The sequence below is a fragment of the Orycteropus afer genome, unplaced genomic scaffold (assembly GCF_000298275.1).
Source record: "Orycteropus afer afer isolate SDZICR_OR568_19922 unplaced genomic scaffold, OryAfe1.0 scaffold00048, whole genome shotgun sequence".
NCBI classification, from domain to species: domain Eukaryota; kingdom Metazoa; phylum Chordata; class Mammalia; order Tubulidentata; family Orycteropodidae; genus Orycteropus; species Orycteropus afer.
The window spans coordinates 3,336,854-3,353,027 of record NW_006921635.1 but is presented as its reverse complement, the minus strand read 5'-3'; the positions used below and the strand labels follow the sequence as shown (position 1 = coordinate 3,353,027).

At 55.0% G+C, this 16,174-nt stretch overlaps 1 protein-coding gene across 1 annotated transcript in view; it reads left to right on the top strand.

Moving 5' to 3' along the window:
- The window catches only part of LOC103194828 (MLX interacting protein), an 81,897-nt gene that overhangs the window by 65,472 nt on the left and 251 nt on the right, over nucleotides 1-16,174 (top strand). Inside the window, 15 exon segments of the mRNA XM_042780577.1 lie at nucleotides 3,994-4,100; nucleotides 4,675-4,760; nucleotides 6,590-6,679; nucleotides 7,014-7,055; nucleotides 7,340-7,511; nucleotides 8,173-8,262; nucleotides 8,702-8,787; nucleotides 9,782-10,433; nucleotides 10,887-11,008; nucleotides 11,142-11,319; nucleotides 12,484-12,608; nucleotides 13,242-13,343; nucleotides 13,445-13,572; nucleotides 13,659-13,782; nucleotides 15,010-15,139. Of these exon segments, the coding sequence (XP_042636511.1) occupies nucleotides 3,994-4,100; nucleotides 4,675-4,760; nucleotides 6,590-6,679; nucleotides 7,014-7,055; nucleotides 7,340-7,511; nucleotides 8,173-8,262; nucleotides 8,702-8,787; nucleotides 9,782-10,433; nucleotides 10,887-11,008; nucleotides 11,142-11,319; nucleotides 12,484-12,608; nucleotides 13,242-13,343; nucleotides 13,445-13,572; nucleotides 13,659-13,782; nucleotides 15,010-15,139 (2,234 nt within the window).

Below are 16,174 nucleotides of genomic sequence, written 5' to 3'. Positions count from 1 at the left end.
GGGCCTTGGGATTCTGGAGTCACTAAGAGGAAGAAGTGCTGATACAAAGTTGTCTTTTTTCCTTAAAATAAAAGGATTGGAGCAGTATTCCTCTTGTCCCCTCCTGCCACCTGCCTGCTGGCCATCAGACTGCTGGAAGAACAGGAGGGAGGGAGGACTGGCTTTGTCCAGAGGTGGGCCCTCATATACTTTGGGGCTATAGTGGTGACACTTGATTTGTGGGAAGAGCCAGGAGGGGTGGCACCAAGATGCCACAGCCTCCTAAGAGGGCTCCCAGGCACGGCTGCATCCCTGTGTCCCTCTTCCCAGTCCGTTGTCTGTAAGGCAGCAAGCAGCAGTCAGTATCTCTTGATCTACTGTTTGGTGTGTATAGATTTGACACACATGCATTTAGTGCATTAATGCATTCTTGCTGGAACATATGCAAACAGAGCAGGTGAAGGTAAAAACCCTTTGACCCTCTGCCCTCCTCGTCCCAGTCCTGGTTCCCTGCCCGTGCCTTTGATAGGCATCTGTAGACTTGGACTCTGCTTTAGTTAGCGGCTTTGTACGATAATGAAATCACACCGCTTGTGATGTTCAGCAGCTTGCTTTCCCCCATCTGGAGTTCTTTCTGTGTGAGAACATGTAGGTCTGTCTCTCTCTTGTTTGAAATCACTGCACGGTTTTCCATGGTATGATTGTACCGTAGTTTATTTATTTCCCTGTTGACAGGCCTTTAGGTTATTTCCGTTTTTTTGCTATTATGAATAATAACTAATGTAATTTAAAATGCATTATCCTTCCTCCTTTGTGCACATGAGTAGATTCTGAGAAGTAAAATTTCAGATGATAGCATTTTGTTTAATTTGCTTTTTAGTGTTTTGCACTTTAATGGCATGCATCTGGCAGTAATGAATGCCAAGGTGCAAGACGAGTCTAAGGCTGGCTGTGATGGTAAAGCTGTGTGTCACCCTGGCTGGGCCACGACTCACAGTGGTCTGAGTGTAGTGATAGAATTTGCCAGTTATGTCATGATATAGTCATCCTCCATTTTCACACAATGGCGATTTTCATGTAACGACCGGGCCTTTGGAACCTAACCATGCCTGTAAGTGAGGAGCGAGTGTGCTGTGGAAAGTCAATTTCCTCTTCTGCTGGCCCCTGGGCACTCTGTTGTGACTAGTTTCTCATGTAGCCGTCCAAATGCATCCTGTGCCGGTGCGCGTGCGTGCTGTGTACGGTCTCTGTGTGCCCTGCTTTACACCTTGCTTTCCCTTGGGCACGGACTGAGATGGATCTGTACACATAGATCTTTCCCATTTTTTTCTCTTTTTAGATTGAGCTGTAACTCTTATAAAGAATATAGTGTAGGGTTTGGGGACTTCACAAAGGTGTGCAACCATCACCCCTATCCAAATCTAGAACATTTTTATCACCCCCAAAAGAAACCCCATCCCCTAGCCCCTGGCAACCACTCATCAGCTTTCTGTATTCTTACTAACTGCTGTGTACATGCCGTTGCGTGGCAGTGTCATAAGTTATTTAACTAGTCATTTCTGGAATATTTGAGTTGTTTCGTCTTTCACCACTATGAACAGTACGGTAGTGACTCTCCTTGGATTTGTTTATTATTTTATACATTTATGAGTATATCTATGGGATCAATTCTAGAAGAATTCTTACTAAGTTTAAAAGTATGTGGTGTTTTTTTTTTTTTTTTTTTTTTTTGCGAGTCATTGCCAAGTTGTTCTCTAGAGAGGTCATACCAGCATGTCCTCTGAGCAGCATCGCGCTGTGCCCCAGGACTGTGTCAGCTCGGAGTGGGTCGCAGCGAGTGGTCATTGCACCGTCTGATTGGTTGGTTGATGCTTGGGGCTGAGTGTTTTTGTTTGTTGAGGAACCATTTGTGTTTTCTGAGAACAGGCAGCTCAGGAGCCCTTTTCCTTTTTACTCTGAAGCTGGTGTGTTGTTTTCACTTCCCACACCGACGTGTAAGGACTCTTGTGGAAGGTTTGTCAGTGCTTTCCTCCCTGTCTGTCATTCTGACTTTTGATCGTGTGCAGACTCTTGGGTTTTACTAATGGTCATCGGGCCTTCTTCCCTCTGCCTCCTGGGCTCTGTGCTTCCCAACTCGCTCGTTCTCCTCGTACCTTTCTGACCGGCACTGCTTGTTAATAATTCACTTTTACTTCCTTGAGTGGAAGCGCTGCTTTGATAATACACAGAATTCCCACGCTTCTGGACTTCTTCCTTTACTCCATGAGTTCTGCTTGTGTGTTAGGTATTGCAGCTCTATAATGTGTTTTAACGTGTGGTAGGTGATAGGCCAGGTCACCCTGTCACATGGCTTTGCCTGTTGGCCTCCCTCCAGGCATGTGTGAGAGCCATTTACCCTCCATACCATTGCCGACACCACTGCATTTTGAATTTTGAAGTGTTTCTCAACATAATACATGAAAACTGCATCTTGCTTTAATTTGCATTTCTAAGATTACTAGTAAAGTCTAGCATCATTTTGTATGTTGGTTGGCCATTTGTATTTTTCTTCTCTGAATTGCTTATTCATTTCCTTTGCTCATTTTTCTATAAAGTTTGTCTTTCTAACAATGGGTAGGGATTCTTTATATAGTCCGGTTTTTGCTTTTTTTCTGTAATACATGCAAGTATTTTTGTCTTTTTTTTTTTTTTTAATGAGAATTATTGTTTGTTTAGGAGCTCTGGTAGCATAGTGCCTAGGGCACTTGCCTGCTAACCAGAAGGCTGGCGGTTCAAACCCACCAGCCACTCCTCGGAAGGAAGGTTGGGCAATCCTACTTCCATAGTGATACTGCCTCAGAAACCCAAGGAGGGGTCGCTATGAGTCAGACGGCAAATAACAACAACAACAACAACATTGTTTGTTTATTTTTTAAGCACAAATGAGATTCTGATACTCACTTTCTTAAAGCCTTTCAAAGGCTTCCCGTTGCTCTTAGGGAAAAGACCGAGCCCCTGACCGAGGCTCTTGAGGCCCCATGTGGTCTGGCTTCTGCCTGCTCTCCAGCCTGCCTGGACCCAGCCGCTCCCCTGCCTCCAGCACAAGCCGGGCAGAGCTCAGCACGGTCCTCCCTCCTCCCCTTGGCCTCTGGGCCTTCACTTCAGTGTCACTTCCTAAATGTCACTTCCTCCAGAGAGTCTCTGCTCACTGTTGTGGCTGGGTCCGCTGTGCCTGCTGTGTGACACTCAGCACATGGGCCGTGTGCTCCTTGTGGGTAGGGGTCTGCCTCCCCTGCAACCCTCAGCTCTTAGCTTGGTTCCTGACACAGAACAGGCTCTTCATCACTTGCTGAACTGGCATGTGGGGCCCGGGCCCTGCCTTCTGAGAGCAGGTGACTCCGCTGCTGTGTGGGTACTGAGGAGGCAGGCAGGGCCTGAGAGGGGTTGACAGGACCCTGAAGACATGGGTGGCAGTCCCCGTGTACTGCTCAGAGGAGATGGCATTTGAGCAGCACCTTTAAGGATGACAGGTGGGGTGGCCTGAGGCAGGGGAGGCCTCACTGGTGCTAAGGCAGGTGGGATGTTTGGTGTCCCTGGATTGTGAGTATCTCATGGGGACTGGTGGCAAAGGAGGTGGGCCAGGACCAGACTAAAGAAGATGAGCTTTTATTCTGTGGTCAAGAGATTTCTTTTTAACTTTTTTTTTTTTGGCAAATTTTGAAGATATGCCAAAGTAGACTGGATAGTACTATGAACCCTGATGTACCATCAGCTCCCACAGTGTCAGTCCCCAGCCAGTACTGTCCCTCCATGTCCTGCACCATCGCCACCTCCATGCCTTGCCCTCCACCCCCACTCCCTGCCACCCGGTATCACGTTGTAGTGACCCCATAGCCTAGCTGATGACTCATGAAGTCCAGCTTGGGCTTGGACTGGATTGATCGGTTTGGGTCTTGGCTGATGAGTGGCACATCTTGGTTTAGCTTCATTTTAAGAGGATCACTGAGTCTCCCAAATTCTTGTCTTGCCTTCCAGTGGGAAGCTGGTGTCTCCCAAGTGGAAGAATTTCAAAGGCCTGAAGCTGCAGTGGAGGGACAAGATCCGACTCAATAACGCCATCTGGCGGGCGTGGTACATGCAGTGTGAGTGCTGTTTGAGCACCCAGGGCCCCGCACGTGTTCTCGGAACCTTGCAGTGTCTCGGGCAGTCTGGACGGGAGGGCTACACACGTCCGAGGCCGGCCGTCTGACTCTGTCGACAGCAGGTGCCATGAGTTGGGAGAAGACAGATGTGTTGAGCAGCAGGGTCCTGTGGTAGTAGGCTCAGGCTTATGGCATGCCGTGCTGTCCAGGCAGAGGAGGAGGGACTCGCTCTTTTGGGGGCGTTAGGAAGGTTGCAGCAGAGAGGGGCCCTTGGAAGGGTCGGGGAGCAGCAGGTCCGAGAAGCAGGCACAGGCCCTCTCCTCAGCTCAGGGCGCAGCACCCTCTGATGAGCAAGCCGGGGGCCACTTACCTCTCAGTGAAGCAGTCGCCCCTCCTGCCTGCGCATGGTCGACAGGCTCCTTCCTGTCTTCTAACATGGCCCCGTGGGAGGAGGCGGGAGGCCACATGGAGGGTCCCGCACCCAGGGAAGGGGTGGAGACAGGTGCGGGGGGAGCTCCGTCAGGGCTCTGGGCTGCAGTGGCTGTGTCTCATCCTCTCTGCACTCTGTGCCCAGATTTGGAGAAGCGCAAGAACCCCGTGTGCCACTTTGTCACTCCACTCGACGGCTCCGTGGACGTGGATGAGCATCGCCGGCCAGAGGTACTGGGCAAGTGACCATGGTGGCAGGAGGGGAGGGCCACTCTGAGAGGGCTCAACGGGAGACCAGGGGCTGCATGTCCTTAAGAAAGGACATGGGCAGCTAGTGGCTTCTGATAGCCCATGGGCTGCAGGGTTCCCCTTGTTCCCTTTTCTCAGGCTGCGCTGACCTAAAACCGAAGGGTCCCAGATCAGGACACAGCCTGTGCTCTCATGTGAAATTATTGCCGGAAGTCCGCAGGAGGCTCTGGCTCCTTGTTCAAGAGAGGCCACCCTCAAGGCCCTTACGCACTGAGAGGGAAAGGTGTCAGGGAAGTAGTAAACAAAACAGGAGGTGGCACAAGGATGTTAATTTTTTAAATTAACATAATTTTAAAATGATGTGCGTCTTTGGGATGATCTGTTCATAGGAAATGTCTAAAAGGGTTCCCAGAAGTCATTTAACACGGGATCATCTGGAGAGTGCGGTCAGATGGGGCGTGAGAGCAAAGAGACCCTCATTCCTGCTCTTCTGCATTACTGTGGTTTCGCCCAGGCGTGGCTGGCTTTTATGATACAACGGAAAAACACCCAATTTAAAAAGTAACCTAATGAAAGGCCGTTTTGAGACAGTTAGGCATGTTCTGGTGTTAGCCAATAGGAAGGAATGTCATTTGGTAGGTATCGTGGGGATTTTAGAATCGTCCTTTAAAAAATGGTTCCTCCCACACTTGTGGCTTCCAGCCAAACAAAAGATAGGCATATGAGCTGAACATTTACCTGAGGTAGATATACTCCTTGGAGAGAACAATCATGGGAGAAAGAAGGGCTGCTTATGCACAGGGAGACAGCTCAGGGGGCAGGAGTGCATGGAGGGATGGACACAGGGAAGAGGTAACTGTCGGAAGGAAGTGGGAGGGGAGCTGTTGCATTGTGCTAAATTGTGGTCATGTCATGAGACAAAGTATATGTGAACTGCTGTATGGAAAGTGAATTTGCTCTGTAAATTTTCACCCAAATCACAATTAAAAAAAAAAAAAAGGTTCCTCACAGAGACAGACACCAAAGTATTCATGTGTGAAATGATGATACCTGGGACTTGCTTTAAAATATTCCAGCCAAAAGAAGACAAAAAAGGAACCTGGAAGTGAGGTGGGCTGAAGAAGTAGTGAATTCTTTATCCTGGGTGGTCAAATGGTGCATGTGCTTCACTACTGACCAAACGCTGGTTGGTTCAGGCCCCCCCAGACGGGCCTCAGAAGAAAGCCCTGGCCGTCTACTTCTGAGAAGTCGGCCTCTGAAGACCCTCTAGAGCCCAGTTCTCCTCTGACAGGCGTGGGGTCACCATGGATCCAAATCGACTTCATGGCCCCTGGGGTGGGCTGGGTAGGGAACTCTTTATGCAGATAACCTGAAGGATATCATGAGAGGAGTTCCTGCTTCCCCTGATGGAAAAGTTGGGTTAGACGCTCTTGGAGGTTACATTCCACCTGAAAGTCTGTAATCGGCTTGGTGTTTACCCTTTGGAAGCGGCCGAGTGGCTGCCCGTGAGTTCCTGTGCGTGGCTCAGAGGCTCCGCCTCCCACCCAGGCATCCAGCTCTGCCGTGGGCTTCCAAGCCTGATCCCCAGGACCAGTCCCACTGACCGGGGATATCTTAGGTCTTCAAATGAAAGTGCAGGTTCAGTCGGGGGGACGAGATGGGATGCGCTTTGTGAGCATCAGTGTAACGCACGCAGTCTCAGCCGGCCACCCAGGCGGACTTCCAGCATCTGACTCTTCTCCCTTCACGTGTTGAGTTTTGGTCATCAACCAAGAAGCTGTTGTTTATTCTACTCTCTGTCTCCGTGACAGGCCATCACCACGGAAGGGAAGTACTGGAAGAGCCGCATCGAGATTGTCATCAGGGAGTATCACAAGTGGAGAGCCTACTTCAAGAAACGGGTACCCAGCCTCAGCTCCCAACACGCACTCGCAGGAAGGCCCTGTGGCGAGGAAAGGAGTAGATCCCGTGTTCAGAACCCCGGCTCCCAGACGCACGGGGCTGGGGAGTCACACGGGCGGGAGCCAGGGGACTAGGGCCATTGATGCCACACTGGTTGAGCATCTCTGTTGTGCCAGGCCCTGGCCTGGGGACAGCAGAGGCAGGCTCCCTCTCCCTACTCAGAGCCCCACAGGGTGTCCAGAAGGTTTCCTTGTTCCTGGGGCAGCGCAGCCCAGGCACTGACCCTGCCCAGGGCCTGAGGGCACCCCTTCGTCTGCTCTCCCTTCCCTGCAGCTCCAGCAGCACAAGGATGAGGACCTCTCCAGCCTGGCCCAGGTGGGTGTGCGACGGGGAGAGCTGGGCGCCTCTCAAGGGGGGTGGCCCTCAAGGGAGCCACCCCTCACGGGAGCTGCCTCTGGCTGCCGAGAGCCCTGATCCCTGCCGTGGATGGGACTCTCCCGCAGGCTAGAGAAGGGGCCACCTCCCTCCTCCCACAGAGGCCTGGTAAAGGCCGACTAGACTGGAGCCTGGGCCTTGTAGCACCTCCCCAGCACCATGGGGTTGGGGTGCCTGAGCTCCATGTTGCTCCTTTTCCCACCCCTCTCTCCTCTGTGAGTTAGGATGACGATATGCTCTATTGGCACAAACGTGGGGATGGATGGAAGACTCCAGTGCCCATGGAGGAGGACCAGCTGCTGGACACAGACATGCTCATGTCCGAGTTCAGCGACACCCTCTTCTCCACGCTGTCTTCGCACCAGCCCGTGGCCTGGCCCAACCCACGGGAGATAGGTAACCGCACCTGAGTCCTTTGAACCTGAAGAGCCTGCTGCTTTTACTTCCTGGCCAGGCCCCTGGGCCAGACTGTGTTTCAGGCCCAGCGCTGGGCTGCTGCACGTCCCTTGCTTTTGCTCAGGGCAGGTGTGTGAGGAAACAAAGAAGTGGCCAGCCCTGTTTGACATGAGGCCACATCCATTTGATGGGGTAGGGGAGGTGGCAGACCTCGGTGCCACCGTGGGAGAGCAGATCCTGGGCTTGGTCTGGGTCACTGTGCCGTGTTGTATTTCTGATTCTGCACCTGGCTGGGGGTGTGGCTACACGGGGCAACAGGGCCCTGCGACTCACCTGGACAACCAGGAGCATCCTTCCTGGGCGGGACCTCTAGCCTGGTGGCATGCTGTCCGAGAGATGACCCCCGAGGGAGGAGCCAGGGAGCTTCTGCTTAGCTGTTCACGGCTTCTTGGGGGCACCCATTCCCCGCTCCTCCGTTGACCTTTCTCTCCTGCCTTCTGAGGGCAGAGAAGGGCCGTGAACTTGCAGAAGGTGGGAATCCCAGCCGGCTGCCTCCAGTTCCCCTTGAAAGAATTAGAACGTGAGCAGGGCCTTCTTGCGTGTTCCTGCGCCGTTGTCTGAGAAGGCAGAATGACGCCTGTCTCCTGTCCGATTCTCACAGCGCATCTGGGGAACGCAGACATGATCCAGCCGGGGCTGATCCCTCTGCAGCCCAACCTGGACTTCATGGATACATTTGAGCCTTTCCAGGGTGAGCAGCCCCGAGCAGAGAGCACTGGTCATGGGGAAGCAGCAGACTTAGGACTTGGTGATCACAGCCTTTTCCCTTGGGGAGTGTTTCTGGGATGATGTTCTCTGAGAAACTCTGTGTTCTGTCCGGAGCCTCAGGCTCTGCCCTGGGCGTAAGCAGTTCCCCCTCTGGGCAGCAGGGGGCGCTCAGGACACAGCCATCACACGCTAGCTCCCCATTCATTAGAGCCCGGTGAAGGGTCAGGCCCCGGAGCCTTTCAGAGCCCAGGCTAGTTGCCAGCATGTGTGGTTCGGGCAGAGGGCCTCTTTTTGCAGAGTTCTCTGTGGGAGGGTGTGCCATTGCCTGCACCATAGCTGGGTAAACTGGGGCCAGCGTTCAGTCGGGACCTTGGCAGCAGTGAGCACAGGAGCCTCACAAGGCCCTTGGCTTTGTCTTCCAGACCTCTTCTCCTCCAGCCGCTCCATCTTTGGTCCCGTGCTGCCTGCTCCTGCCCCGGCACCTGATCCCAGCAGCCCCCCTGCTCAGGTATGAAGCATGTCCTCGGAGCTGGCCACCAGGGCTCGGCTCGGGGCAGGACCATGCGGTCATGAGCAAGCAGCACGCTCGGGGCTGCTCCGTCTTGTGCTGACCCATCAGTGAAATCCTGACTCTGAGCGTTCTGTTCAGTGCCCATGAGGTGGAGGCTGGGTTCGAAGCACCTTCCCAGGGACCCTTATCCGTGTATCGTTCTGTTCTGACCAGTTAAGGTAGAATTAGCTAGACAGACAGAAAACACAGACCATTAAATAAAGGTAAAACCAAAAAACCAAACTTACTACCATCAAGTGGATTCCGACTCATGGCCACCCCAATTGGGTTTCCAAGTCACCAAATCTTTATGGAAGTGGATTCCCCCATCTTCCTTCTGTAGAGCATGTAGTGGGTTTGAACCGCCAACCTTCTGGTTCGCGGTCAGATGCCTTTTCCCCTCTTCTCTGCAGTCAGCAGGGGTGGTTCCCTGGCCCTAGGGCTGCTGGGCCGAGTGAGGCCTGGTTTCCACCCATAGGGGTCTCAGCTGCTGCTCATGTCCACTGAGACTCAGGTGACCTGGCCCTGCCGTCCTCCCTCGGGCATGAAGGTCTTCTGTGGAAATGGCATCGTAGCCTGTCCCATCCAGGAAGAGGCGGCCTCTCTAGAAGTGGACACAGGAGACGGTCCTGTGATGCAGGCTGCTTCTGTACTGTACTGGAAGGTGGCAGAGGCCCTGGGGAGACCGTGCTGGATTCTGGAAACCAGATAGTCCCTGGCTGGCATCCAGCTGTGGAGCAGTGGCCGCCTGCGCTCAGGCTGTCTTTGGTTCCTGGTGAAAACAGGACTCTGCAGACGCCCAGGGGCATGCAGCTCCTTGGCCCATGTCTCCAGGGCTTTGTCCCAGCACCCAGTTCAGTGGTGGACTTGGTGGTGTGTGGTGCCAAAAGGCGAGAGCAAGTGTCTGACCCCAGCCCTTGTTCCTCTCCTTTTCCTCCTCCTCCTTTCTCAGGAGAGCATCCTGCCAACTGCCGCTCTTCCCACCGTGAGCCTCCCAGACAGTTTCATTGCCCCCACTGCCACCACGTCTCTGGACCCCTCGGAGCAGCAGAGCTGTGACCACAGCCCCCGCGCCAGGGACCCTTTCGTCCAGCCCACCACCTTTGGCCCCTCGGAGCCCCCACTGAACGTCCCACAGCCCTTCCTTCCTGTCTTTACCATGCCTTTACTCTCTCCTAGCCCTGCCCCCACACCTGCTTCACCTGCCTTACCACTAGTTCCGCCTCCCACCACGCCCCTGAGCCCCTCAGCTCCCCCTGCCTTCCTGCAGGCACAGAAGTTTGGAGTCAGCAAGCCCCCCTCTGTCATTACCCACACAGCTTCTAATACGCTCACCCATGATGCCTCTGCCACCACCTTCAGCCAGAGCCAGGGCCTGGTGATCACCACCCGTCCCCCAACCCCTTCCGTCTCCCCCTGTGGACTGGCGCTGTCTCCTGTCATCCAGCCACCAGCCATTGGGCCCCCCCAACCCCGTTTAACCTTTGTGTCCCCCAAACCTGTGCCCTTCACTGGGGGTAGAGCCAAGCAGCCCCCCAAAATAGTGCCTGCTCCCAAACCAGAGCCTGTGTCCTTGGTGTTAAAGAGCGCCTGCATTACTCCAGGTGAGTCAAGGTAGAGCTGCACCTGAGTGTGGTTGGGTCCTAGCCCCACAGGGTGGGCCAGGAGCTGTGCACCCCACCCTCACCCTCACGTTTTAAGGGAAACACCAGTTTCAGGACAGCATGCAGACGTGTGATCTGGCTGATCCTCTTCCCGTATCTTTTCCTTTAAATTGGTCTGACCCGCAGTTTGAAACCTCCCAGTCCAGACCATCATGTTCCTGGGCCTGCTGTCTGTCCCTTCTAGGGACGAGGTGCAGAAGGATTTTTGCTGCTCTGGGGACTTTGTCTTTTCTTGACTTGAGGGCCAGGTGTCTCCCTGGCAGGAGGGGTTGTCTGTTCTTGGCGGCCCTGCTCCTTGGCTGTAGCTGGAACACAGTCTGGCGGCTCTGCTTCTTGGCTGTAACTGGAACGCGGTCTGCAGATTGGGCGCTCACCCCTCTCCCCGGCTGTCAGCTGCTTTTCCAGGACAGCCACAGGCGGTGATTATGACCTCAGGCCCCCTGAAGAGAGAAGGGATGCTGGCTTCCACTGTGCCCCAGCCCAACGTGGTCATCACACCCACCGCCATTGCCAGGGTGAGGAGGTGGCGCACCTGTCCTGGGGAGGGGCCAGGGACTTGGGCATACTCTCCATGTCCTTACAGCACCACCTGTATCCTGCCTGGCTGTAGTCTGCACTTGGAGTGACAGCCCTCTCCACTCACTGCAGGCTCCTGGAGTCACGGAGTTCCACAGCAGCATCCTGGTGGCGGACCTCGGCCACACCCCAGGCAGCCAGCCTCCTGTCTCCCGGCTCTTCTCCTCGAGCACTGTGTCGGACGCTCTGGTGAAGGGCGAGCAGGGCCCATCGCACGGGGGTGGCCCCCAGCTCCCCACTGCGGGTCCCAGTGAGTGTTCACTCGAGTGGGGTGGTGGGGCTTTGTCAGGAGAGGCCCCCGGGCTGGAACATTCAGCATAGGCATTCCTGACTTGAGCCTGGTCCTCAGGACAGGGCAGTGAGATCCCAGGCCTGTGCTTGGTGGTGTCAGGATGGGCAACGGTCTGGCTGACTGGGCGCACGGCATAGGAAAGGCTCTTCAGCTCTCTGTGGCAATGCCTGGCTCTGAGCTGTCGGTTCCAATCCCAGAAAGGAGCTGAGGAGGTGCTGTGGCAGCCTGTCCTTGGCCCCAGGCTCCCCATGGTCAGAGCACTTGGCGTCTTTGAGCCTGTTTGAGCATTGAGGGCTCAGGCAGGGCTGGTTTACATCCGGTGCCACTGCAGGCTCTGGCAGTGTCCGCATTGCTGTCCCAGCACCCCATGCAACAGCTGTCCTCCTTCTGCCTCCAGAAGGCGTGAGGAGGAGAGATCTCTCCCGTAAAGGGAGTGGACAGTAGGAGAACCTACCCAAGCAGGGTTTGGGAAATCAGGATTAGTCTGTAGGGCAGAAAAAGACTTGGCATCGTTATCGTTACAAGGGAGAGGCAGGATGAGTCCACCTGGTGCGGGTCGGGAGAGGCTGTGGTGTGGCACGGTAGTTGTTTGGGGAAACGGTGCCGGTACCGTTAAGGCAGCATGGACCGATTCCAGAGGGAGCCGTGACATCTCTCTAGAGACCCTGTGAGGAGAGCACACTGCCTCAGCCACAGGCCTTTCCACCATGCATTGAGGGCCTGAAAGGGGGTTTTTGTCTTTCTTTCTAATTAGAGGACTTCAGGGGGTGGGTGAGACAAAGTGTGAAACGACAGACCATCCGGTTTAAAGTAAGAGAACGCAGAGTGAGGGGGCCTTGCAGATGCCACAGATGCCCCTGGGTGCCTGGAGGCGGACTTCTTGGTGGCACAACTGCGTCCAGGTCACGCCCGCCTGTCCTCTGACAGCAGGATCCTGCCCAGGCTGGGCCACACACCCTGGGGCGGCTGGGCACCGCTTTGTGTTGGCCAGTGTGTCTCTTTTTGCTTGGGCCACTCTGGGAGTTAGAAACAAGTTACTGAATTTTGGGTCTTGTCAGGTTTTCCCTGGGGTTGCCGCAGACACTTTAGGGTTCTTTTCCCAAGAGGAGTCTGTTTTGTCAGGTCGTGACGGCCCCAGCTCTGGGCAGGCCTCTCCATGTGCGTCTGAACAAAGCCCCAGTCCCCAGTCTCCCCAGAACACCTGCTCAGGGAAATCTGCAGACCCTAAGAATGTGGCTGTGTTAAAGGTATTTGAGGACTGGATCACCTCAGGAGGACGGGGGTGGCAGGAAGACAGTGGGAGCCTTTGGGTCAGCTTCTCCCTTGTTGGGGACATGGCGAGTTGGGACAGGAGAGCCGCAGAGTGCCCAGGCTGCACAACGCTGGGGCGCATCACACACATTGGGGGCTGCTGCTTTAATCTCGGGATTGCACAGCCCTTTCATTCGCACCCGCTATGCGTCCTCCCCACTGTCAGCCCCACGGTGGTGCTGGGCATAGTGGAGACCTCTGCAGGGGCTCGAGCCTGGGGCCTGCAGCATAGTCCCTGTGTGGTGCTGGTGGTCAGCTCAAACCATCATTTATTGTAAGACGAGGTAGCATTGAAAAACACGGGGCCAGGAGACAGAGATTAGACACTGGGTCTGAAAGCCCAGTTAGCACATTTGTTCTGTGGCTGACTTCCTGGCTCCACTTCGTAGCCATGGTGTCCCTGTCCTGCCCCTCCTGCTCCTTGTGGGAACAGCTCAGACTGTCACCTCCTCCTTCCACACCTCTGTGTAGCCTGGCCTCTGTGTACACCTGCTCTGGGCTCACATGGGGTCAGGAGGTGTGCAGGGTAGGGCCTAACCCGTGTCGAGAGTGACACCATCTCCCGGCAGAACCGGCAGATGAAGCACATTTCTGCTGAACAGAAGAGGCGCTTCAACATCAAGATAGGCTTCGACACCCTGAACAGTCTGATCTCTAATAATTCTAAGCTGGTGAGCTCACAAGCAAATGGGGGTGGCAGGGAGCTGGCCAGGAGTGCCTTCTGCCATGCACTGAGCTGTCGCTGGTGCCGGGGACCCGCCCTCTCCCACAGACCAGCCACGCCATCACCCTGCAGAAGACGGTGGAGTACATCACCAAGCTGCAGCAGGAGAGGGGCCAGCTGCAGGAGGAGGCCCGGCAGCTGCGGGAGGAGATCGAGGCGCTCAACGCCACCATCATGTGAGGCAGTGGGCAGGCGGGCAGGAGAGGGTTCCTCCACGCTGCCGCACGGCAGCGCCTCCAAAGCTTGCCCGCTGTTGTTTCAGCTCCTGCCAGCAGCTGCTCCCTGCCACCGGCGTCCCTGTCACCCGGCGTCAGTTTGATCACATGAGAGACATGTTTGAGGAGTATGTGAAGAGCCGGACCCTGCAGAACTGGAAGTTCTGGATTGTATCTTTGGTGTCACTGGCTCCCCACCCCAACCCGTGCAGTGACAAAGCAGATGGCAGCCCTCATTCTCCTTAGGAAGGTTAGCTTCCCATAGGTTTCCTCCTGTCTCCTAGAGGAGACCGGCTGCCGTGTGCAGTAGGGCTGTCGTCAGCAACTGCATCCAGGGTTGGGGCCTCCTGGGCACCTGACAGGAAGGGCTTGGAGGCAGAACAGGACCTTGAGAATAAAGACAGTGCCCATGCCACTGCAGAGTGGGAGGGGCAGGGACCCCAGGAGCCAGCAGCAGGCTCAGTGATCCTGGCAGCACGAGCCACCACACTGGGACAGACAGGAAACCAGGCCTGTCCCCTCAGGCTGCCCTCTGCATCAACTCTGCAGGGCCTGACTAGTGAGGAGGGCGGGCACCCGAGTCCCAGCTCTGCCTCCGGGCCAGGGCCACCCTCTACCCTGCCTTCTGATGGCAAGTGGGTTCCTATTGGGTGCTCCTGCCATTTTTACCCCCCACCCAGCCACCCTTCTGCACACCTGGGGGCTCGGCTTCTGCCTTAGGGCCTTGAATCCGATGGTCTGAGGGGGCAGTCATGCAAGAAAAGAGAACTGTAGCTGCCTTTGATGGCAATGGGGCAGATGACCCTAGTGGGTGATTTGAAGGAAGGGGCCACCAGCCCTAGTGCCTGACCTGGCTTTACTCTGTTTGGTCTTGGCCCGTACCATTCAGCCAAGTGCTGGCAGGTGGCGTGAGTCAGATGAGGCTTGGTAAAATGGCTGCAAGAGTGGGCACTGTGGGCATGATCCCAGTCAGGGTGAATCGGTGAGATGTCCCTTGTGCCTTTCCTGGACCCATTCCCACAGGGGCTTGGGAGACCTGCACGGTATGATCAGAAGCTGGCACACCTAACATGAGATGCACATGGTCTCTGGACACCTCCGCGTCTCCAGCTCTCGCCAGTGTCCATAATAACCGTCGTGTCCACATTGCTGTACTAGGGCTCTCCACCGGCCCTGCTCTCCCATTCCTGTTCCGTCCTGCCAGAGGGTTGCCTGAGCCATGCTAAAGACGTGCCTGCCTTGTCTGGAGCAATCTGCCACCCTCTGTTTCTTCATTCTCTCTGGATGATTCTCAGCCTGTCCCAAGGGAGACCAGTAGCAGGGAGAGTGGCTCGTAACTGGAATCCGTTACGTGCCCCAGGCCTGCCCTGCACAGACCCTTCCTTAACAAGCGTGTAGTTCAGTATCATCATCAAGCCGCTGTTTGAGTCATTCAAGGGGATGGTGTCCACCAGCAGCCTGGAGGAGCTCCACCGGACGACACTGTCCTGGCTTGACCAGCGCTGCTCTCTGCCCGTCCTCAGGCCGAGTGAGTGTGCGGGGCGGGCGCTGTCCTGATGGCCCTTAGCAGAAGGTAGGACCTAGGGAAGCCTAGACCTCCCCTGTAAGGACCCCAGGGCCGAAGAAAGTGCTGTTCAGCTGGCCCTTAGCCAGAGAGGCTTAGAGGAGCAGCGGAAAGCAGGTGATTCCCACAGTCAGGTTGCATGTCACTCTGACCACATCCAGCCTCTGTCAGCTGACCACCTGCTGTGGTAAGACTTGTATCCAGTAAGGAGCTCTGGTGACGCTGTGGTTAGAGCTCAGCTGCTAATTGAAAGATCGGCAGTTCAAACCCACCAGCTGCTCCGCTGGAGAAAGACATGGAATGGAAGTCAGCTTCCATACAGATGACAGCCTTGGAAACTATGGAGCAGTTCTACTCTGTCCTCCAGGGGCACTGTGAGTTGGAATTAACTTGACAGCAGTCGCTTTTATGTTTTGTGTCAGGTTTTTTCAGGTACACTTTCCTGTTTAGTTCATACAATAAGCTATCCCTGTATGTTAAGGCTACACCAGTTGCCATGGAGTTGATTCGAGCTCATGGCAGTCCCACACGTGTCAGAATAGAGCTTTGGTCCACAGTGCTGGCAGGGCCTGATTTTCCGGAAGTGGATTACCTGAGGTGCCTCTGGGTACACAGACCTCCAGCTTCCTGCTTAGCAGCCAAGTACATGAACGGGTTGCATCACCCAGAGATTCCAGACTCAGGTTATGGAAGCTTAAGAGTAAAACAGATGGAGCCCAGCCTGTGGAAAGCAGACACAAGTTAGGGCTCTCTACCTGTCTGGAACCCCTAGTAGGGTTTGGGGAGTCCTAGCATAGTGCCTAAGGCACTTGACTGCTAACCAGAAGGCTGGTGGTTCAAACTCGGAAGGAAGGTTGGGCAATCTACTTCCGCAGTGATACCGCCTCGGAAACCCAAGGAGGGGTTGCTGTGCGTCGGTTCCAACTCGACGGCACATAACAACAGCAAGGGGCAGAAAGGTGTGAGTGCCTACGCATCAGCAGAGGGCTCCCCATCTCT